Here is a 24,840-nt window from a genome sequence, read left to right on the forward strand (position 1 = left end):
GTTTGATTATATAGCAGTTTTTATTCCTTATACATTTTAATGTTCCCCCAAGCTGTTATTCATCATAAAAAGAAAAAAAATCTAAAGCCCTATTCAAATTTGTCTTTGAATATCCATGTACTCCTTTTGGGGGGGAGGGGAGAGGTGACTTCAAAGTGGTTTGTATCCATTTCTGTAGCGTTTCTTGATTCTTATTTACCATTTTACAAAGATTTTATATGTTGAGATGGATGTATATTATGATTATCACCTATAGACTCTTCAGGTGGAATTGCCTTTCCATAATTTAGAAAACAAATTTCTTGCAAGATTAGTCAGGAGAAGAGGATGGAATTATACCAAAACGTACGATCTTATAACATAGAGTTTTAGAAAATAACAGAGCACAATAAATTTTCTTCTCCCACCTCCTTCCCAATAGTGTACAGGCTGTAATCCCTCCCTAGATTATAAGTCTATGAATTTGAAAGAACAGAAAGAATGTGATAGCATTTAATTGCAGCAAAGTTTTTACTAAACAACTTCTTTTGGAGCCCTTGCATCTTACTTCTCAGTGTTTCTGAAGGAGCCAATGATAGTTATTCTTGATGCTCTAGCAACTGAAGAAAAAGATCCTGAGCGTTCCATTAAATAAAAGTACCAAGTTTATAAAGTATGTCATTGCATGTTAATATTCTTTGATTCCCTAAAAACTAAATATGGTTCTCAAATGTGTGTGATTTTCATCTGAATCAAAGGGAGTCATGTACACAAAGCTAGAAAATGATGCAATGCCACTTTTGAAATACAGAGTGTTTCTATAACACTTGCTTTGAACTTTAAGTGAGAACCATAACAGATGTGAGAAAGAGTTATGACAAGGACAACCTAATTTAAGTTTTATAAATTTTAGGAAATGTCATCTTTTTATTGGTTTCAGAGAATTTTTTCAAATGTTTTAAACACAATTTTCAGATAACAATAATGAAAAGCTGAGCCCCAAACCAGGGACAGGTGAACCAGTTTTAAGTTTGCACTACAGCACAGAAGGAACAACTACAAGCACAATAAAACTGAACTTTACAGATGAATGGTAAGTTAATATTTTTGTGAAGATGTTCTTAGCCATTTTGTAGGATTGTATTAGATATTATTTTTAGCACTTCATCATCTTTGTTTTGCAATAATACATTGGTTCTCAAACTTTAGTGTGCTTCAGGATCACTTGGAGAGCTTGTTAAAACAATTACTAGACCCCACTCTCAGAGTTTGAGATGGAGTCAGAGAATTTGCATTTCTAAAAACTTCCCAGGTGATACTAATATTGCTGGTCCTGGGATATTTCTTCTGATAGAAAATGCAAAAGATAAAAATAATCAATCACCAATAGACCACTAGTGCAAAAATTAATAAACCTAACGTTTTGGAGCTTTTTGCAGTCTTGGTCCTATGTAAAAGGTATGTGTATGTGTATATATACATATATATTTTTGGTTTGAGTTTTAAAACATGATTTTAATCATACATAATATATTCAGTTCTCCCCTACATTTATTTGAGTTAACTTTATAGTAAATATTCCCATAATACTACTTAGTTTTCATAAGTATTATTTTATCAGCTGTATAATAGATTCCATCAAGTGGATGTACCATAGTTTTACTTAACCATTTCCCTTTAATTAGGCAGTGAATTTATTTGTTTATTTTTACCAAATAAAACTATAATGAATATCTTTGTTTACAAGCTTTTTCCTACCTTTAAGGTTATTGATTTGGGATATTTTTCCAGAAATAAACTATATCTAGATTGAAACATATTACAAAATTATTTTCAAAAGGATAATCTGTTATTACATTTCTCCCAGCAGCATATGAAAGTACATGTTTTGCTGTCTCCAGGCCAATGTTCAATATCAATATATTCATTTATTTGTAACATATATTTGATTTTTAAATAATTTTTATTTTTATTTAATTTATTACTGGTGAGTTTGAACTTTATTTAATAGTTGTATAGATTCTTTTTAATGACATTTCTGATTATATTTATTGCTCATTTAATCTAGTTAAATCTTACATTAAAAAAAAAAATCTAGTTATGTGAGCTTCTTAAATTCTTTGCCACTGTCTCATTTGCCTTTTGTGTGAGAGAGACAGCACCCAAAATTTTGTATTTGAATTTATTACTATTATTATATAAATTAATATATAGATAATACAATCTTTCTTAATATATAATTAATTATATATTAATATAATTATATGTGATTAATACAGGGTGATTATGTTAATCATTTAATAACCAATATATTAATTATCCTATATAATTAATATATTATTATATTAACATATTTAATTGTATATTATTATATATTATGTTAGTATAATATATAATATTGCTTATAAATAATATATAATATAGTTATATATTGTTTATTAATATATAATTAATTATATGTTGATATATGATATTTATTTATTCTAATTCACTGGTTTCCATTTGTGTTTCTGTGTGTTTTTAAATATTAAACTCTTTGATTAAATAAGATTTTCACATATTATTGAATACCTTTCTACATCCCAAAGACTGTTCTAGACACTGGGAATGCATCAGTGAAAAAAATAGACAAAAAAATCTCTGCCCTATTGGAGCTTACATTCTAGGTATGGGAGGCAGACAATAAACATAATAAGTGAATTGTATAGTATGTTAGATGGTATTAAGTGCTGTGAAAGAAAATAAGACAGGTAAAGATGTTTGGGAGACCTAGGGAAAGGGTAGGCATCATTGAGAAGATGACATTTGGACAATTTGAAGGGTAAGAAGGAGTGAGCCATGCATATATCTGGGGAAAGAGCATTCTAGGCAGAGAGAAAGCCAGTACAATGCCTCTGCAGCAGGAGCAGTCTTAGTATGTTCAAGGATCTTTTAAAAAAAACCTAATGTAGCTGGAGTAGAGTGACCAGAGGAGAGAGTAGTAACAGATAAGGTCAGCCAGGTAAGTGAGAAGGGTCTTTAAAAGGATAAAGGATATCTCTGGTTGCTGTGTAGAGAATAGGCCTTAGGTAGAAGCTGGGAGACCAGTTAAAAGGCTTTGGCAGTAAGCAAGGTGAGAGGTAGTGGTGTCTTGGACCAGGATAGGAGCAGTGGAGGTAGTAAGAAGAGATTGGATTCTAGATATGTATTTGAAGGTACAGTTAATAGAATTTCTTTATGAACTCTAGTGTTTGACCTCAACTTTTAAAAATAATGATATCTATGGCCCTTTTTCTTAGTACATGATTTAAGATCACAGAAGATTGTCATAGTTATTCTTAAGTCTTTTCTATTCTCATGTTTCTGTACAGAAGGGACTGATATCTTACAAACAATCTCATCTGAACATTTTTTAACCAAACATCTTTAGTCCCACTCTTCTTTTGAATGCTACTTTTTCCTTCTTTAAAAACTGACCATGAATTATATTCTCTTATTTCTTTATCAGAAAGGTAATTAACTTTTTTCTGATTATGAAAGTATTCTGTATTCATTGTAAAAAAAAAAATTTCAAAAGAGTATGCAGTCTTTTTCATCTATGCCAGCACGGTGTCTTGCTTTTATTTTAGTTTCTTTGATCCAGATAAGGCAATAGAGCACACTGACCAAGAGCTTGGGCTCTGAACCTGACTAGCTGTTGAACCTCTCTAAATATCAGTTTTCTCATCTGAAAAAGGGCATATTTAATAGAACCTACTTCAGACTTTGTTGGGAAGATTTAATGAGAACATGCAGAAAAAGTACATAGCACTTAGCACGTTGACTAGCACGTGATAGGCTTTAAATAATTGTTAGCTACAATTGTCATCTTTAATAAATTGCCTTTCAGATCCTTTGCCCAGTTTTTTACTGTGGTGTTTATCTTTTTCTTATTGATTTATGAGAGCTATATATTATAGAATTAAGTGAGGATAATATCATTTGTCTTTCATTTGTTGCAGATATTTTTCCCAGTTTGTTGTTTGTCTTTCAGTTTACTTATGGTAGTTTCGCTTTATGGTTTCAGCCTGTGAGCTAATACTCCTTGTCCTTCCCAGGATTAGGGGAAAAGTTTCTTCTTGTTTTCCTCTTATAGTTCTGTGATTTTATATCAAAAATATGTTTAATCCTTTTACAATTTATTTTACCATAAAGTATGATGTAGAAGCTTATAGCTCGATTTTTCTACATGGCTTTTCCTTTGTCCCAGTACCATTTATTGAGCAATCTAGTCATTTATCTGTGATTTAAAATGCCATATTAACACATGCTAAATGTATTTACTTGATTACTTTGTCTTTTCCACTAATGGCTCTGTATTCCTACATCAATGCCATAATGTTTTAATTATCATAACTATTCTACACTGAGCATTTTATTTAAGCCTGTATCATAGCTTTCTCAATGGAGAAAAAAAAAAAAGATTTGTATATCACATTGGCTTCTCTTTACCAAAATTGCTATGCATTTCTTTCTGGCTAAAAAGAAATACATGTTCATTGCAAAAAAATCAGAATCTAGAGAGAAGTTGAAAAAAAAATCACTTACAGTAACCCTACTGAGATGACATTTAACATTGGTGAATATCCTTTCTGACATTTTTCTCTGCTCATATACCCATGTAGATGTACATTTTTCTTAAAACTATATTATATATGGATGCCCTTTTAAAAAAATCAAATTGACTTCTGCAATTAGCCTAAAAAGGTTTTTATAAAATTTTGACAAAAGTTCCATGATAATTTGCATTGTTTATTGAGTCACTGCTGTTTGTCTATAATTAACGTTTTTTAAGTTACTGTAGCTGTTCAGTTTCTTTTTCTTGTTCACATCTATACTAAATTTAAGAAATTGTTGCATTTCTGTGAATTTAATTTTAATCTTAGTCAGATTGTTATACATTTTCCTCTATTTTCCTTCCCACTCAATCCCCTTCTTACACATATGTCATGATTTGTCACAGAATGTTCATTGAAAATTATTTATTTAAATTGGTCTGGTATTCTGCTCTAGCTAAAAATTCTAACAGAATTAGGATCATCATCAGGTAGGTATTAAAACTAAAACAGAAAACATTATCCTTTTACAAAACCATGGTGCTCAATCACTTGCCATATTTGAACAACAATCTAGAACTGGCAGGGGTCCAGTGGTCCAGAGGGCAGTTCAAAGACCAAAGAAATTTCCAGGCCTCTTTTCAAGTATTAATTTAAAAGTAGCCTAGAACAACAAAGTCTAAAAGGGCCTATGATCACAGTCTGTAAAATCATTAAGAATTTGAATGTGGTGAATCATCTGTAGTGAGAACAAGAAGAGAGATTATATAATTAAGTTAAAATTCAATAGAGAGACTTGTAAAAATATATATCAGGTCGTAGAAGCATCAAACCAGTGAAGGAAGCGGTCCTTTCATATTTTTAAATCTCTTTTTAAATATTAAAGTGGATTAGAATAATCACCTAGACTTTTTAAAGTGATGTTTTTCAAGTACTATTAAAATAATAAATCCTGTATTTTATTTGTAGTCAAGTTTTTTGATCAACTCTCTAGTTGTAAAATATAAAAATTATCCTAAAAGTTCATGTTTATTAACTTCTTGGTGGGATCACTTATCTTGTCTTGATGGTAGGAGCAGTACTGCCTCAAGTTCTAGAGGAAATGGGAGCCACTGCAAATCTGAGGATCAGGAGGAATCCTTGGTCCCACAGAGCTCCACGCAACCATTAGGAGGAGAGAATGAAGCAAGTAAGGTGTTAATTTTGTTTTTGGCATGACAAAACCCAGTGTTGGATGTTTGCCTATTTTTCTGATACCTCAGTGCTACAGTTTTGTTTCTTGTTTTTAATCAATTACTTTTGCCGTAATAGTCCAGTTACTGCTGTTGATAAACAAATAACAAATGCAAAAGGTAAGGACCTTAAGCATTTAAGATGGGGCATCACAGTAAAGCACAGTTCCCCTCTGTGGACACAGTGGCCAAGATAGATGGTCATCGTACTGACAGTATGTTAGATATAAATGTTGGTTTGAATTATCTTTACCATTTTTATACCTAGCAGTGAAATACAGAGTACCTATCTTGATTTTTTCAAAGCGTATAGGTGGTTTATGGAGGGAAAAAAGGGATAAAATTTAAACAGGTTATGAGTAAATCCTGTTTCATACAAGAAGTGCCATTTAGAGTATGTTTTTAGAACCCTTCCCTAGAATATTTTTATGTGATCATCAAATGAAATTTAGAGGTTAGTATAGCCTAGAACAGAGTAGATTTTCAGTACATACTTGATAAATGAAGGAATAAATGAATTGTTTTTCATTAAATGAATACATACCTCAGTATAACAGAGTTAACAAGAATAAAATACGTCTAAGATGACTGTCTGGTAAACAAATGTCCAATTAGGAACAAAAAAGACTGATCCTTCATGGGTCTTGGAATTAAATCCAGAAACAAGTATTTTCAATGGCCAAACAGAATTTATGGTGGGGCTAACTTTACTGTTTGTTCATGATAGTTCAAATTAGACCAAATGCATGACAAAAGGGCAGAAAAATACTCAGTTTTAAGTTTAGATTCTCTGAAGTTTAGAGGAAAAAAAAGCAAGATTGAGGAATGTCAGTTGTGAGGGATAATCTAAAGCAGAGATTCTTCACATAGAGTTCATGAAGGTCCACACATAGGCTTTAGGAAGAGGCAGTGGGCAGAATTGCACATCTCTTCCTGATAGCATTTTACAGTTTTGTGGGTACATACATAGTGTTTGCATTGCACTGGCAGGGCGAGGTTTTATCTGAGTGTCAGAAGTTTCTACGACCCAAAAAGGGTTAAGAACTACTTATATATAGGAAAGCTGGAGTATTAAATTGGTGTTTATTTTTCTAAAAAAAAAATTAGGATTTAATGATAATTTGGTTTAATTCCCAGAAGCTCCTGAAGAATCATCAGAGGATGTGACAACACTTCAGGAAGGTACGTCTGCAGAAAACACAGTTCAGAACAGTATAGATATAGGTGAGTTGTCTTGTCCTTTTTAGATAATTCCTTCGTATAGGAAAATAAGAAGCCTTAATCTGTATTAGTCTCTCCAGAGTTAGAGGCCATTTCCAAATAGATGTGTTGTGGAATTTTGTCCTTCATATAGAGGGATTAGACTTTATATTAGAAATTGTCTGTGTCAGCTCTGAAGTTAGATTAAATAATTAGTGTTGCCAACATGACCAATTGTTACTACTTATTTTCTGACAGCACAATCAGATAAGTTTACTTTTGAGCCATTGGATTCCGGTTCAGGAGAAAGGAATGACTTCAGTCTTGATAGCCCTTGTGGGGTTCCAGAAGAATCCACTTTGTCTGAAAAAGGCAAGGAACCAGGAACTTCAGATCAAACTAGCACTGAAAGTGCCACCAGTCAGAGTACCAGCAATCCCGAACCTCCATCACAACCAGAAGCCATTGGGCCTTTGGCTCACGAGGAAACATTGGCCAGGGACTCTGCTCTCCAGGACACAGATGACAGTGATGACGACCCAGTGCTGATCCCAGGTGCGAGGTATCGAGCAGGACCTGGTGATAGGTTGGTAAAGTTTTAATTAACATGAACTATAAAGAGTATAATTCACAAGCCTTTGTTTGAAGTCACATAAAGGAGTTTCTCCATTTTTGACAGTTACTTCCTCTAAGGGTGTCTCAGTCATATAAACTCACAGAATTTTCTAAATTATAAATAATTTCATATATTACATTCTTTGAGCAAACTGTGCACTAAGAGGAGAATAAAATGTCTCATTGCTCTGTATCTTCAGCACTAAGGCTTGGTCCTCAATTTACAGATCAAGAGAAAGGAATGTTGAGAATGACCAACAGGTTATTTATGAAGTTAGGGTTATATTTAGTTGTCAGATTGCCCTGTAGACACCCTGGCCTTTATCAGTTTTTGGGTTTTTTTAGTGTTCAGTTTTTCTGCTTTTCTCTTGACCCTGGATTAAGGTAGTGTGATAAAGTTCTCTTTTTGAGAACAGTATGTTTTCTCTGACTTCTACTAAACTTAGTAACTCAATTTCAAAAATGAAAAATCACACCAAGTAACAAATATTATAACTACAGTAAAGAATTAAATTGCTAATATGTTCATATACTTTTTCCATTTTTCATATTATGTGTTCATAAGGATATATTTTATTTTTTTAGTAGATAAAGTAAATCTTTTAAAGTATATTGCATTCCATACTTTCCTAAAACTATTTCTATAATCAGTGCCATCATATCTCATTGTAAGTTCTGTCTTCTTCCAGAGAATAAAATTTTATCTTTAAAATCATAGCTTACACAAGCATGAAGAACCCATATCACATATTTTTATGCTCAATGTTCTGCTATTTATAAAATATTCTGACATTTCTGTCAAGTGAAAAGATTAATTTCCCATTAAAGAATGGCAATGTTATATAATGATTAAGAGCATAATGACTTATATTCTGGTTTTACCATTTACTAGCTGCTTCATCATTCAAATTACTTAATGTCTCTTTAAGGTTCAGTTTCCTTATCTATAAAATGGGGTTATGATTGTCTAGAATTGTTGTCAAAATTTAGAAAAAAATCAATCAGTCCAAGGACTTGTCTCAAATTGAAAGCACTGAATAAATGACAGGTGTATTAAACAACCAAGATATTCTATGTAGCTACTTATACTTTAAAAGCAATTACAATAAGAATGGCTACAGGGATAAAGACTAACAGAGGACAAGCAAAATTCCTGAACATTGTAGCTTGCAATTCAATGAAACTGCCTTTTCTTAACTATGAAGATAGATATGTATCTTCCTTCAGTCATATTTGGTCAACGTGTTTACTTTGCAATGACCCTGTTTTTAAATGTAGAGGAAGTAATCTTTGCTTATATTTGTATTTAGAGATTAATCAAACATCTTCTGTTTACCTGCCACACATTAGTCTTCAAATTCTTAGTATATATTTTAGACAAGTAAAACTTAGTTTCATTTTTTTCCATACCCAGAGGGAGTCCCTTACAATATTATTACCGCTTGATGTATGCAGATAAGGTTGGCAAGCACAGCACAATTTGAAAATCAAGTTGATGGTTTCTGAAACCCCGGGTGGAGAGCTAGAGTCTATAATTATTTTAAGTTCGTAAATTTATGGCTTTCTAATCATGTAAGCAAACATATGTCCTTGGTTTTTTTCTGTACTTAACATAGCTTAAAGTGATACCACGGTCATAATGGAAAATAAAATTTAAGTATCAACTTCTAGTAAAATGCACCATGTCACTTACCAGGTCTGTTTGTTTAAATAAGAAATCATATATTTTTGGTAAATATTAGACACTTTCAAAAAATCATAATTATTTAGCATCTTCTTTTTAGGCTAATTATTTAACACTTTTACCTAGCCTGCTTTATAGCTGAGGAAACTGAGGTGCTAAGCAGGGATTTTGTATGTTCTAGACCTAAGAAGATTTTTTTTTTTTTACACAGTAGTGTAACATGAATGAGAAAGGAGGATTTGTGGGGAGAGTGGGTCCTAGAGAATGCAAAATGTCTTGCAGCATACTGTCCTTATTTTGGTTATCTGACTAGAAATGATAGTATCTTTCTATAGAGTGTTATCACTTACTTATCATTTTCATAATACTTAGATGATTTATATGTTTTAGGGATTCTCCTGAGGTTTGGATCTGCCACAAAATTGGCACCTGATAGCTTCACTGACCCAAGAAACCCAGGTGCTGAACTAGACTAGCAGACTCTTTTAGAGGAGAGATGATCAGGGACAGCAACCTGGAAGTGCCCCCACTTCACGCACGTACTCTTGAATTCATGCTCTCATGGTTAGGTCCAGATTTGAAACCACCTCTGGGTCTACATTTGCTTCCCTGCTTTTTTTGTTTTTTAAACTAAATATTATTTAATGTTCTGTACACTCAGTTTAGGTATTTAACCTTAGTTTGTCCTATATATTATTTTGTTTTATTCTATAGGACATAGTAGTAGTAACAGAAGAATAATAAAATTCTTCCCATTGAGAAAGTTAATTTACTGAAAAGAGAAGACAGATACACAAGCCATGTATAAGAACATGGAAAACAGTTTTAATAAATATATGAAATAAATACAATATTATATATGTATATATGTGTGTATATACACACACAAAGTTGTGCATACTGAGGTAATGCTAAAGTGATTATAGTGCCTGTTTCGCAGTTACATCAGTTTTCCTTTGAAATTTACATTATTCTTTCCTAGCGATTTACCAAAAATTTGTAAATGGTGGAAAATCTTCCTTCTGACTTTTCTCTAAATAATTTGATAGTTCCTAACTTCCTGAGCACCATCTTGATTAAATCTTGAACTACCTATATAAAATGTACTTTTCATTTCTGTACCTTTCTAAGGGCTGTTCATCCTTCAGAAAACTGCCCATTTATCTTACTTCTAAATTTGGAGGAATGGGTATGTTGACTTTTATTCTAAAGAGAGAAAGTTTAAGAAATTTTGCTTCTTCAGAACATGAAAAGAATAATTTACCAGCTTATAAATAGGCATATGAATTTTGAGAATTTCTATTTCCAAAGGGAGAAAGAATTTCAAAGCTCTACTGTAAAAATACCACTTGGTTCTTAGAATCTAAGGAAGCATTTCACACTTGGATGAAATGCCCAACTAAAAGGATGCATGTCTTAAAGGTCATTAAGAAACCCAGTCAAGATTAGTTTGGTTAGGCTAGAGATGTTTCCAAAATTGAAAATGGTAAAAGAGTATATACTTAGATCTGTACTGTAATTTGTATGAAGAATTACATAGTGGATCTCATAATTTTTTTGCCACACATTTAATTTTTTAAATGAAACCTAAAAAGTTTATAGCGAAGCCATTTTCAACACATTTAATAAAAATATCAGAACAGTTCTTCGCAACACAAAGTTATGATTTTTTAATAAAGATTTGCATTCTTATAATTTGGTTAAATAAATATGACCCAGGTTTTCATTTTTGAGCCGAGAACAAGCATGACAAGGAAATGTCTTAGAAAATAAAGGCCTTAACAACTAACGTAGGTATTTTAAAATGGAATGCTCTGCTCATTAACTATAGCTAGTCTCGGTATAAATATAACTGGGACTCTCTATAGCAGAGGTCAACAGACTTTTTCCTAAAAAGCCAGATGATAAATATTTTAGGCTTTGTGGGCCAAGAGGCAAAATGGAGGCAGTTATGTAGGCACTTCTATAATCATTTAAAAAATGTAACCATTTACAAATGTAAAAACTGTTATTCTCCTATGGGCCATTACAATAACAGGCAGCTGGCCAGATTTGCCCCAAGAGCCATAGTTCGCTGATTCCTGCTTTATAGCGAATAAGTCTTATAGAGAGAAACCAAGCTATAGTGTATGGTAGAATGCCTCTATTGACAGGTAACCAAACTTTAAAACAGTGAAATCTATGAATCACCACGTTTGGTCCCCTTTAACTTTGTCTACAGCAGGAACACAGAACATTAAATGGAAACTAAATTGAAGAAAGAAATAATTAATCAAACATATACTTTCTAATGTGGTATAAAAAAAGCAATAAATGAAAGTAGTATGTGTTTCTCTTAGTGATTTTATATATTGGATTTAGAAACATAAACAGGTGCCCTTGGAATGAAAGGAAAGTGGTCAGGTTTATTATTTAGATGGTCTTCATGTAAACTGTTTTCACAGCGCCAAATCCATCTTCTAGTAAACGGAATGATGGCCTGGCTGATAGCTCTTCCTCTTGCCAAACCCAAGAGGTTTTTTGCTCTCTAAAAAAAGACAAGTATCTAAGTAAGCTTCCTGAAGAAGTTCTCACATAGCCTTGAATAGTTTTTAGTTAATAGACTCAATTAAGATGCTGTAAAGATTAAAGATATTAACCCTATATTGCCTGTTACTTTTTGAAAAAATATTTATTTGCATAGAAATTTGGTTCCATTTACCTACTCTGGACTCTATGGAACATGGCCTTCATTTTTAAAGCCAAAATTCTTTGTATACTGTAAATTTGCTATCATCTATTTAGTCATCATTATAATCACTCTTTCAGTATTTCTAGTGATTCAAGTTTATTCTGTATTAAAATTGCAGAGGAAAAGTAATCACAGAGAAAGAACTGAACTCCTAGGGAGTTAAAAGCTCTGTTATTCTTTGCTTGCTGGTTATACAGTCTTATGGTTAGGACAGATGAGTCAGCTCAGGGCTTAATTATTTAGTTCCCAAAGGGCAACTCAGCCCTGGGGAGCTAGTGTGTTCCAGTGGAGGGTATTGATAATATGAATCTGAACCTAACAGGGTTAGGTTCTAATTTTTTTAAAAGATAAAAGGGATTAAGTGCAATGTCTTCCTTCTAATCTATCTTCAATGAGTGTTTCTGTTTCCTTAATTTCCTCATACACATTTAGTTGAATGACATATTCTCACATAATACCCTAAGTTACAAAGGGAAACAAAAGTATTTTAGATTTAAATGATTAATGATGAAAGTGGTGGCCTTAATGCTTTAAATATTTGGTTCTTTGAAGTCTTTGTGAGTGACTTTAGTTATTGTGTTCCCTTCACTAGATTTAATATCAGAGGAACAACAATAGGTGATAGAATAATGAGGTAATTCAGTATGTTCCTTCATTATTTTACTTCTTCTTTATGATGAATTTGCCAGGTCCTCTTTTTCCACAGCTAACCACCTTTCCTATTAACAGTTAATACTTCTTTGAACTTAACTGAACTCTATGTGCTAAGTATTATAAAGCGGGTTGCTTTTCACAAACTATATTTAGCTGCATGCACTGCATGGGAATAGAATGAAAATAAATTTCCTGTGTGCAGATATAATTGATGTTCACTTCAAGTGTGTCATATGATAAAGTAACTATAATCTGAAATGATGTATTTTAAATATTAGTTACTTGCTTTGACTATTTTGTTGAAGAATGCAACTTATGTTTTTCTGAAACTTGATTGGAGGTAACAATTAGCAACTTTTTGGTATTATTCAAAAATACTCCTTTTCCTTGAGATCAGTAACAGAAAATGGACTTGAGTCTAATTCTGTGCATAGGTTTAAGATTCTGATTTTTTTAAAGAAAGCAATTTTCTCATAAATTGGTTAGTAACTTGGTATCACACGTCAAGTGATACATAACTCTCAAACACTTCTGTAATTTGAAGACTAACAAGGGGATACATTTTTAAATGTAACTTTAAAGTGAACCTCAGTTCCATTATTCATTTACCCAAAACCTGGGTTACTGACAAAATCGACCTTGTACCTAATTCTAGTGGCACATGTCTGTTATTTATCATATGTTTCTAAAACAAAGTGGAATATAAAACATAATATATAGCAACAATCAGAAATGTAAAATTAGTAGAGTTCCTCATGGGGAATACAGAAATGATGAAATAAGCCAAAAATATTGTAGCTACATAGAAATCCCTGGTTACATCCCATTCTCACAAGGATTCTCATATAAACATCTCAAAATTGCTTTTGCTTTGTGCTGGTGTTTATAGACTTTTTTAACATTAAGATATATTTGGAGTAACTTTTTGTAAATTAGTCTGTTGGTAATGATCACTTTCTAATTAAATAATAGTAGAATGGAATTTGTTTCAGGGCTTTTTGATTTTCTGATTTATACCCTGCATCCTAAGCACTCAAAGCCAATTTCTACTTTTACAGTGAAGATTGCAACCTAAAAGTACCATGTCGCTCTAAATGAGTTATAGAAAAGCTAAAACGTTGAAGTGGAAGGCATTCTGTGTTATGGCTGTTGCCAAGAATTGCTCATATTCTCTACATCAGCCATATTCGGAGTGTCTCTGAATACACCTTATGCCTCCATATCTTACTCTGTGCCCTCTAACTGAAATGACCTCCTATTACCATCACCATCATCATCATTTTGGCCACCTCAACTTTCAACGTGCATCTTTTTTTTTTTTTTTAATATTTATTGATTGATTGATTTTTGGCTGCGTCGGGTCTTAGTTGCGGCACATGGGCTTCTCTCTAGTTGTGGCGTGTGGGCTGCAGAGCATGCGGGCTCAGTAGTTGTGGCGTGCAGGCTCTCTAGTTGCGGCATGCGGGCTCAGTATTTGTGGCGTGCAGGCTCTCTAGTTGCGGCATGCAGGCTTAGTTGCCCCGTGGCATGTGGGATCTTGGTTCCCCGACCAGGGATCCAACCCGTGTCCCCTGCATTGGAAGGCGGATTCTTAACCACTGGACCACCAGGGAAGTCCCCTCAACATGCATCTTAAGCTGCTCTTTTTTGAAATTTTTCCTGGCTATACATTGCATAATCCCAAGTAGGACTGAACATACCTTCTGTGTGCCTTTATATGTATCTGTTACGCTACCTGTAACACTTTATTGTATGTATGTGTGTATATGTTTCCCTATGTAAGATGCAAGCACCTTTAAGGCCAGCATACTACATACATGAATACATAAATAAAAGTTGACAGAGAAGACACCTTTTTATCTAAAACTATAGCTAACTAAATTTTTATTCATATTTCCTTAGATAATCTGGCTTATTGTCTTCTTCCTCTGCTTCCTAAAATTTGAAATAAATGAAAAGCTATGAATTACTTTTTTAGGAGTCTGACAACATTCCCACACATTTGATGACTTGCTAGAAAGACTCACAGAACTAAGAGTCACTTGTAATCATGGCTGTAGTTTATGACAAGGGAAAAACACATCAGATGGAATCTGGAAGAATCCAATCATAAGCTTCCAACATTCTCCCTCCCAGTGTGGTCCATACAATGTGCTCATTCTTCCAGTGATAAAATGCAGTTAACACTTGTGTAGTGTTTCTGCCCAGAGAAGCCTGCTTAATTAAGACTCGAAATCCAGCAGTTTATTGGGGCTGAGCATATAGGCACCCTCTGCACCCAACCACAACCCCCTACATTCCAGACCCTGAAGGAAAGTAGGTGTTCACCATGAATCACATTATTTGTACAGACCGTCTAGGCAAGCAGGTACATCAGGGTTCAGTGTCTCAGACAGGCAGAACAATGGAGGAAACATTACAAAGGTCAAGTTCTCTTTAGAGGTAGCAGCATCAGGCCTGCTATCCTTTATTTTTATTTACTAACACATTTTGAGGCAAAGAATACAATCTGCACCCCCCCCCCCACCACCCAGACACGAAAGGACTAGAAACAGCAAGATTTTCTAGCAACTCATCCACCTCTCTTATTTCAGAGACTTGTAAAAGGTATGTGTTGAAATGACTGAAATTCCAATCCAGAGACCTTGTTGGTGACAGTAGATGACTTAGTAACACTAACATGGCTTTTACTATAAACAAGTGCTTTAAAGAACTTAAAAGTATTATTTTTAGAAACACAAATAACATATCTTTTCTAAATTTCTATTCATAGATTCATTTGGCAAACAAACTTTTTTTTTATTGATAATTTAAAGGTAAATTTAAAGGTAAATTCCGAGCTTAACTCGGAATAGTCACAAACTCTAAATTTGGAGACTCAAGTCAATGAGGTTTTCTTTCTAAAAACCACTAAGTTAATATGAGAAAAATGTATATATAGTATAAATTAAGAGAATTGAACTTCGTATGCTGGTATCTAGAGTTAAAATGAGCATATTCAGTGAGGCATAAGTAAGTAGAATATAACTTATTCTTTTGTTTTAACATCTTTTGCCTAGGGAATGTTTCTTTGACACATACCATAGCAACTTGGTTCTCGTCCCAAAGTCTTACAGCTGTTCTGAAAATAGAGAAAATATTTATTACAGAAACTCTCCTGTTGCAGGGGGCAGGGGAAGAAGAGGTAGGGATTGAGAATAGCATCTGTATGCTTATAAAAACCTAATATTTTGATCTTTGAATGGAAAAAGTCAATCTCAAGTTTTGTAAATAAATGCAAACTCACCTTATTTTTATTTATTTATTTAATTTTTGGCTGCATTGGGTCTTCGTTGCTGCGTGTGGGCTTTTCTCTAGTTGCGGCGAGCGAGGGCCACTCTTCTTTGCAGTGTGCGGGCTTCTCACTGCAGTGGCTTCTCTTTGTTGCGGAGCACGGACTCTAGGCACGCGGGCTTCGGTAGCTGTGGCACGCAGGCTCAGTAGTTGTGGCTCGTGGGCTCTAGAGCGCAGGCTCAGTCAGTAGCTGTGGCACATGAGATTAGTTGCTCCGCGGCATGTAGGATCTTCCTGGACCAGGGCTTGAACCCGTGTCCCTTGCATTGGCAGTCAGATTCTTAACCACTGCACCACCAGGGAAGTCTGCAAACTCAACTTATTTAAAGATGGAAGGATTTAATCTTTGATTAAGCCATCTTTTTCTACCCTAGTATTTTGTTCTTTTACAAGCTATTTTAATAATATCAATACTATTGATTAATTTTACCACTGTAGCTATATGTTTTGTTGTCGTTGTTTTTTGGCTACACCACCTGGCATGGGGAATCTTAGTTCCTTGACCAGGGATGGAACACATGCCCCCTGCACTGGAGGCACAGAGTCCTAAGCACTGGACCGCCAGGGAATTTCCAACTCTAGCTATACGTAAATATGTTTTATAAAAGGATTTTTTTACCATGTTGAAAACAATAGGCAAAGTAATTCACTTTATATTTTTAGTGCTATTTAAGAATGTCTTTTTGTAGTTTGGCCTAGTTTTTTTAACTACTAAATGTGCCAGTTTAATATCTTTTTTAAAAAATAAGGCTTATAGACTCTTTCTGATTGATGTAACTTTCTAATTTGAGCTTGGAGACATCTTAAGAAATTTTGCTGACCATTGTAGAAACAGAATTTTCTAGAATATGAAGTATTAAAAATAAAATATAAAGACTCAGGGAAGAGAAAAGGATCAAAATGTAAAGTCAGGAATCTAGGTTTTATTTTCTTGGGTCAAATGTACTTCCTTCAGATTCACTGTCTTTTCTTCCCATCTATTAAATGCTATTTTCAAAATAAAATAATAGCTAATACTTTGAGATGTTTTTACTTTGAAATTCCTGGATAATCAGTTTTGTATTGATTAGTTAATTCAATAAACTATATGAACCAGACACTGTGGTGGATGCTGGTGATATAAGGATAATGAAGACACATCCTCTCTGAGCTGTCGGTTCAGTGAGGTACACAGACACGCATAAATAATTACAGCACAGTAATTGCAGTGATAGAGCCTTGCATAGGCAATGGGATTATTAAGGGCCTAATCTGAGGAAAGGGAGAACTGTATTTTTGTAATTCTTGGTTTGTGACACACTGTCATTGTTGATTCATGGTTAGCTCATTTTCTTTATTATTTATTAATGTAATAAATACCCATGAACCCACCACCCAACCCAAGAACTAGAAAACTGCTAGTACCTTAGATCTACTTATACTCCTCCCCATTCTGTCCCCCTGCCCACTATACCAGTGGTAATCATTCTCCTGAATGTTACGTGTATCGTGCCTTGCTTTAAAAAACAAAGAATTAACCAGATAATTACCAGACATAAATGCAAAAACAATGTATTATTTAATTTATTTTACCCACTTCTGAACTTTATAAAAAAGAATATCTCACTCTAAATGGGACTTGCTATCTTTTTTTCCAGTCAACAATATGTTACTAAGATTGATCCATACTGTTATGTACAGCTGTTGCTCAATCAGCTTTACTGCTGTATTGTAAGTTATTGTACGACTATACCATAATTTATCCTTTTTCCTGTTAATAGGCATTTAGGTTGTTTCCAGTGTTGACCTGAAACAAATAGACTGCTAGATATTTCTCTAGCCAAGATGCGTTTATTTGGGATCAGTCAGAGAATTGCAGTTTGGAGTCTGCAACCATGATGAGCCACACACAGGTGTCTCCCCCTCCCACACCCCACCCCCGCAAGGGAAGGATAATGCTTTCATAGAGAGGAAAAGGAAGGTGAGAGGGCTATGGTAAATAAAGAGTATGGCTTTTCATTGGCTGAGTCTTTTTCAGGAAAGAAGAGATGTCTTCCTTCTTCCTATTGGGCTCTGCTGTGGTCGCAGGACATGAGATCTCCCCCTTCCAAACTCCCAACTGTATTTAATTCAAATTTCTGTGTTTTAATTTTTAACATTTCCCCCTTTTGATCAAGACCTTTCTCTGAAAGCATTGCTGATCAAGAGTCAGGTTTTCTAGTTTTAGCTTTTTGTCCTTCAGTATCATGAAGGACTTTTGCTGGGTGTAGCGTCTCACATTGGAGGGAAAGTGCACAGATTAGAAACCTATTAAGGTCACATTTGAGTAACAAGGAAGGAGGGGTAGGAGGGAAAACTCTAAGGTACTTTTTGTCTAAAGTCCATATGTTATCAAGATCATAGACATTGGAGATCACCTGAAGCATTATGTCATCATCAAAGGTTTAGCAACAAACTTCCAAACAAGCCTGTTCTGGATATCTTGGGAAAACTGTTTCATCAGATGTCATCTGCTTCAGTTCCAGGAAATCTTTTCTTTCAGGTCACCAGATTATGTGCAGGTCCAGTCAGGGTTTGGTGCTTTCTTTAGGTGTCTCATGTGAATCTAAGAGTCTATTCCTTGGGAGTTTGGCAGCACAAGGGTTGGTTAGCAGTACTCGATAGGGGCCTTTCCAGCAAGGTTGAAGAGAGTTCATCTGGAAGTGTCGTTTTTAAAAGACAAAATTTCCAGATTGCAAGGTGTGATGCTTCAAGTTTTCATCTCCCAAGGGTGCACTGTGAAAAGATTGCTCTGTCAAAACTTTTTTTTTTTTTTTTTGGCCGCACTGCGTGGCTTGCAGGATCTTAGTTCCCTGACCAGGGATCAAACTCGGTCCCCCTCCAGTGGAAGCATGGAGTCCTAACCACTGGACCACCAGGGAATTCACAAAAAGCATTATTTTTAATAGAAGCAATTAGGCTTTTGCAATATTAGAGCATCTCTCCTTTTATCAGTGTTAGGTCAAAAGAAGCAGAAGCCAAGTGCATTGGGCATTTTGTGACTATCTCAAAGGCTAAGCATTTATGAGTTCCAAAAGGGGCGGACCTGAAATTTAGAAGGACCAGCCGCAGTGCTTTTGGCCAAGGTATTTGGAGGGCCTTTACAAATTTTGCCAACTGAATCTTTTTTTTTTTTTTTAAATCCAGAGGGGTCTTCATTTGGTTTTTGCTGAATTTGAAGTTTGTTCAAATTCCTTTACTTCGTTTCCCCCCCCCCCTTTTTTTTTAAATTTTTATTTATTTATTTATTTATTTATGGCTGTGTTGGGTCTTCGTTTCTGTGCGAGGGCTTTCTCCAGTCACGGCAAGCGGGGGCCACTCCTCATCGCGATGCGCGGGCCTCTCACCATCGCGGCCTCTCTTGCTGCGGAGCACAGGCTCCAGACGCGCAGGCTCAGCAGCCGTGGCTCACGGGCCCAGCCGCTCCGCGGCATGTGGGATCCTCCCACACCAGGGCTCGAACCCGTGTCCCCCGCATCGGCAGGCAGACTCCCAACCACTGCGCCACCAGGGAAGCCCTGCCAACTGAATCTTAATACCAGTAGTGCGTTCGACTAAACCAGAGGATTGAGGGTGGTAAGAACAGTAATAGTGTTGTAAAACTATCCAAACAGCACAGACATTTTGAAGCACCTAGGCAATCACTGTGAAGTTAAGGAGGATTTCCCCAGGTAGGGATAATCTTTTCCAAAAGAAATTTATCCGCAGAAGAGGCAGTATAGCCTGTCTGCAAGGGAAGGCTTTGGTCCAGTGTGAAAACATACAGAGCATAACTGAAACATATTTATATCCATTAGATGGAGTAAATTGTGTGAAATCCATTTGCTGGATCTCTCATGGTCCATTAGGCGGTTTAAAATGTCTGGGAACAGTATGAACAGGCTTCCCTGGGTTGTACTTTGGAAAAGTGGGACAAGTGAGATAGGCACTTTTTGCAGCCTTATTAATGTTTCCCCATCAATACTGATTCATGAAGACTAACATTTTTTTAGTAGATTAATGGTTTAGTGCGTGTACAGTGGTGAGAAGTGGGAATTTTAGACTCCAGGGTAAAACTGGGTTCTTACTTGGTCCAAACCAGAGCTTTCTCTTTTTTATCACACCAACAATTGTTGAATTTCCAATCTTGTTTTCCCTTTTCTGAGGCCAATTGTTGGGATTCTCTAGCCAGTTTTTCTAAATTATCATTTGGGGAAATATCCCTTTGGACTATGACAGTGGTTTGGCTACTGTTGGTTCCTTTAAGGGCAGCCTTCCTTTCAGAAGTATCGGCAAGGTGATTTCCCTTAGCTTCCAGAGAGTCAAGTTTAGAATGCCCCAGAATCTTAATAATAGCTGAAAGTGGGAGGTAAGAGTATTGCATTCATCATTTCTGAACATAGGGGCCATTTTAAAATTTTATGTCCACCGGAAGTAAGGAAGCCACATTGCTTCCATAACATTCCAAAATCATGAGCTACTCCAAAAGCATATCTACTAATTAGTATTGAGTTGGCTAAAAAGTTTCTTTTGGTTTTAAGTAAAAATAAAAGACATTTTTCATCTTCACCAAGAATTTTATTGAACAACGTATTCACTAACCGAATGAACTTTTTTGGCCAACCCAATATAATATTGGCAGTTTTATCCTTGGCTAAAGTACAAGCCTGTGTAAGGGTGTATAATTCAGCCTGTTGGGTCAAAGTAGCCGTAGAAAAAGATGCTGCCTCAACAGCACTAAAAGGAGTTGGAATAACATACCCAGCACAGTATTCGCCATTGTCACCTTTTAAAGAACCATCGGTGAACCATGAGAAGTCGGCATTATTACCTGGTGGAATTTCCTGTAGATCATCACGAGGAGTCAGGAGTTAGTTCATCAGCATTAAGCAGTCATGAGGGACTTCGAAAATGATGGAGGGGAGAAGAGTAGCCAGGATAAGGTATTACAACGTAGAAGAATGGTGTGAGGGGCAGCTAACAAAAGGATTTAACAGGAGGTGAGGTAGCTGGCAGAGAAATGTTGAGTGTGATGAGAATTCAGGAGAGCTTCTACTGCATGAGGTACAAAAATGGTTAAAGCGGATCCCATAATGATTTTCTCAGTGGCCTTAACCAAAAGGGCAGTGGCCTTAATAGCTCTAAGGCAAGGGGGGTATCCCTGTACCACAGGGTCCAGTTGCTGGCTGTAATACCCTATGGGGTGATGTTTTTGGGTCAGCACCCCAAGGGCATTCCCTTTCTTTTCATATACAAAAAGAAAAAGGGGGATGTGGTCATTGGGATGCCCAAAGACAGGTGGGTTCATCAAACTCTCCTTTAAGGCCTTTAAAGGCTATGTTGTCTCCTTCTTCCCATAAAATTGGGCCGGGGTTGTTATTGTTAAGGAAAACATAGAAATTTGGCCATAAGAGAGAAATTTGGAATCCAGTTTCGTCAGTAAGCAACCAAACCAGGAAAACCTCACAGTTGGCACTAAGTTTTGAGTTTTGGGAAACTTAGGACATCATGAAGTCTGTCAAGATCTAGGTTTAGCCCTCGTTCTGATATCAGATGCCCTAAATATTGAATCTGGGTTTGGGCAAACTGCAATTTTTCTTTGGCAACTTTAAGCCTTTAAGGCTAAAAGCTTTAGCAAGTGAATACTGTCTTCCTTTGAGGAGGCTTGAGAAGGAGAGCAAAGAAGCAAATCACCCACATATTGCAAAGTAGAACCTCTAGGGAACTTTTCTGTTTTGTTTTGTTTTTTAAATTTTTATTGGAGTATAGTTGATTTACAATGTTGTGTTAGTTTCAGGTGTACAGTAGAGTGAATCAGTTATACATATATCTACTCTTATTTTTTTTTTTAGATTCTTTTCCCAGATAGGCCATTCAGAGTACTGAGTAGAGTTCCCTGTACTCTACAGCAGGTTCTTATTAGTTATCTATTTTATATATAGTAGTGTGTATATGTCAGTTGCAGTCTCCCAATTTATCCCTCCCCACCCTTGTCCTCTGTTAACCATAAGTTCGTTTTCTACATCCGTGACTCTACTTCTATTTTGTAAATAAGTTTCTAGGGAACTTTATATCATCCAGATCAGCCTTCAGAATCTGTGATAAATAAGAACTCTTAGTAAAACGCTGAGGCATTACTGTCCAGGTGAAAATTGTTTGTTCCTAAGTGAAGGCAAAAAGGTATTAGCTAGCTTCATCACCTGGAATACTAAAGAATGCACTGCATAAATCAATTACAATAAAAAAAGAAAAATTGCTTCCGGCAGGAATGGCTGTTAGTAAAGTATGAGTGTTAGGAACAACAGTGTCAAGGGGTGACAGTGTTATTTACTGCTCAGAGGTCCTGGACAAACCTTCACCCTCGGCCCTTACGTTTTCTCACCAGAAAAATGGGAGAGTTATAGGGGCTAGTATAAAGGATAATGAGACCTTGAGCCTTGTAATCTTCTATTATGGGTTTTATGCCTTGAAGGGCTTCTGTACTTACAGGATATTGATTAATTCTGGGAAGAGTTTTGAGGGGCTTATTTGAATTTTGATGGGAGGTACACTGTGAATTTTGCCAACATCAGTTTGCCCATCAGGAAGGTGGTAGTTGATTCAATAGGGACAAATGGTCAGTGTTTCCAAGAATCTGCTCTAGTTCTATTAGAAACTAAACAAATAAAAGATGTCGAAGGATCATTTAATTCACCTGGTGGGTTACTTTGATGGCTACTATCAATTTCTAGAATTATTTCTCCCTTTTGGGAGAAATAAATTCCAGCATGATACTTCTCTAAGAAGTCTTAGTTTAATAAATGCGTAGGGGTAGAGGGATAGAGGAACTAAGGAGAATAGGGCATGTATCTCTCAAACACCTAAACAAGAAGGAATAGATTCAGAGACAGGAACCCCCTTGAGGTTCATTAGAGATCCCCACTATTTGAATTGTTTATTACTCCAAGGCAGGGGCTGTTTTATAGTAGTGGGTTGAGCACTGAGTGTGGCTTTGGTGTCAGGCCTGGAAGAGATTCCCCAATCTGGAGAAATGTTTATCCAAGCCAATTAAGAGGGAGGATTGGGAAAAGCCAATATTCCTCGGAGCTCGCATCTTCGAGAATTGGGAGGACACTGGAAAGGCTGATTAGAGGGCTGAAGGTGCTTAAAGCACTTAGTTTGTAACAATCTCTTTTCCAGTGTCAGGATGCAACATTAGAAACGCAAGGTAGAATGGTAGTTGCCAGAGGTTGGGATAAGGGAGAATAGGAGAATTGTTGAATGGACACAGAGATCCAGTTTTGAACGAAAAAATTACATTCCAATCACAGTATATACGCATTCAGCAAAAAAACATCTTTGGCAAAAGGTTATACACTGTTAAAATGTCCTTATATAAGCTGCCTCTTTTGTTTGTATGCTGTTTGGGATTCTAATTTAATTTTCTAAGAAATAAATTAACAGCATATCTGTTTTCATTAAACAGTAAATATTTGTTGAATGAGTGAGTAAATCAGTTCTTTAAGCAGTGGGATGCTATAGAAATTATTCCACCTTGGGAGAAACATGACCAGATTTATGTCTTAGATCATTTTGGCAGCTTCATAGATGGCTGATTGGAAGGGAGTAAAGTTGAAAACAGCAAGACGACGTAAGAGGCTATTGCAATAGGCCAGGTGAGAGATGATGAGGGGTCCAATCTAAGGTGATAGCAGTGGGAAATGAGAAGAGTGGACAGATGTATGTATGTATGTAATCATACGTTTATTTAAGGGATGGTTTGATTAATGCCTGTCTTTCTCCGTGTTCTCTAAATGTTTTCATTCACTATAATATATTCAGTGCCTGATTGTCTCCAATTATAATAGTGGATTCATCTATTCCTCCTTACAGTTCTACCAGTTTTTGTCTCACGTATTTTGACCCTCTGTAGTTAGACATGCACATTAAGGATTGTTATGTCTTCATGAAGAGTTGATTCCTTTATCATTATGTAATGCTCTTTTTTACCCCTGATAATTTTGCTTACTTTGAGGTCTACTCCCTCTGAAAAAATTATAGTTAACCCCTTCTTTGTTTTGATTAATGTTAGAATGGTATATATATTTTTTCATTCATTTACTTTTACTCTATGGGAGTCTATATTTAAAGTGAGTTTTTTTGTAGACAGCAGATAGTTGGGTTGTATTTTTTGATCCACTCTGACAATCTCTGTCTTTTGATTAGTATATTTAGAACATTGACATTCAGAGTGATTATTGATATAATTGGATTAATGTCTACCATATTCATTGGTGTTTTCTATCTTGCCCTTGTTCTTTGTTCCTGTTTTGGTCTTCCACTCTTTTTTTGCCTTTTGTGTTTTTTTTTTTTTTCAACATCTTTATTGGAGTATAATTGCTTTACAGTGGTGTGTTACTTTCTGCTTTATAACAAAGTGAATCAGCTATACATATGTCCCCATATCGCCTCCCTCTTGCGTCTTCCTCCCACCCTCCCTATCCCACCCCTCTAGGTGGTCACAAAGCACCGAGCTGATAACCCTGTGCCACGCGGCTGCTTCCCACTAGCTGTCTATTTTACATTTTGTAGTGTATATATGACAATACCACTCTTCTCATTTCGTCCCAGCTTACCCTTCCCCCTCCCCGTGTCCTCAAGTCCATTCTCTACGTCTGCGTCTTTATACCTGTCCTGCGCCTACGTTCTTCATAATGATTTTTTTTTTTTTTTTTTTTTTTTAGCTACCATATATATGTGTTAGCATACGGTATTTGTTTTTCTGACTTACTTCACTCTGTGTGACAGACTCTAGGTCCACCCACCACACTACAAATAACTCAATTTCGTTTCTTTTTATGG

The 24,840-nt window shown here is 35.5% G+C and overlaps 1 protein-coding gene across 7 annotated transcripts in view; it reads left to right on the forward strand.

Annotated features, from left to right (window-relative positions):
- DCAF6 (DDB1 and CUL4 associated factor 6) overlaps window positions 1-24,840 on the forward strand; it is a 164,584-nt gene that overhangs the window by 113,996 nt on the left and 25,748 nt on the right. For 3 of the 7 annotated variants that reach the window (XM_068541203.1, XM_068541197.1, XM_068541201.1), the window contains 5 exons: window positions 955-1,072; window positions 5,627-5,742; window positions 6,923-7,009; window positions 7,244-7,571; window positions 12,608-12,649. In XM_068541203.1, coding sequence (XP_068397304.1) covers window positions 955-1,072; window positions 5,627-5,742; window positions 6,923-7,009; window positions 7,244-7,571; window positions 12,608-12,649 — 691 coding nt within the window. The remainder of the gene's footprint in view (window positions 1-954; window positions 1,073-5,626; window positions 5,743-6,922; window positions 7,010-7,243; window positions 7,572-12,607; window positions 12,650-24,840) is intronic. The other 4 variants (XM_068541204.1, XM_068541199.1, XM_068541202.1 and 1 more) reach the window with 2 other exon arrangements.

This window comes from Eschrichtius robustus, chromosome 3, assembly GCF_028021215.1.
Source record: "Eschrichtius robustus isolate mEscRob2 chromosome 3, mEscRob2.pri, whole genome shotgun sequence".
NCBI lineage: Eukaryota > Metazoa > Chordata > Mammalia > Artiodactyla > Eschrichtiidae > Eschrichtius > Eschrichtius robustus.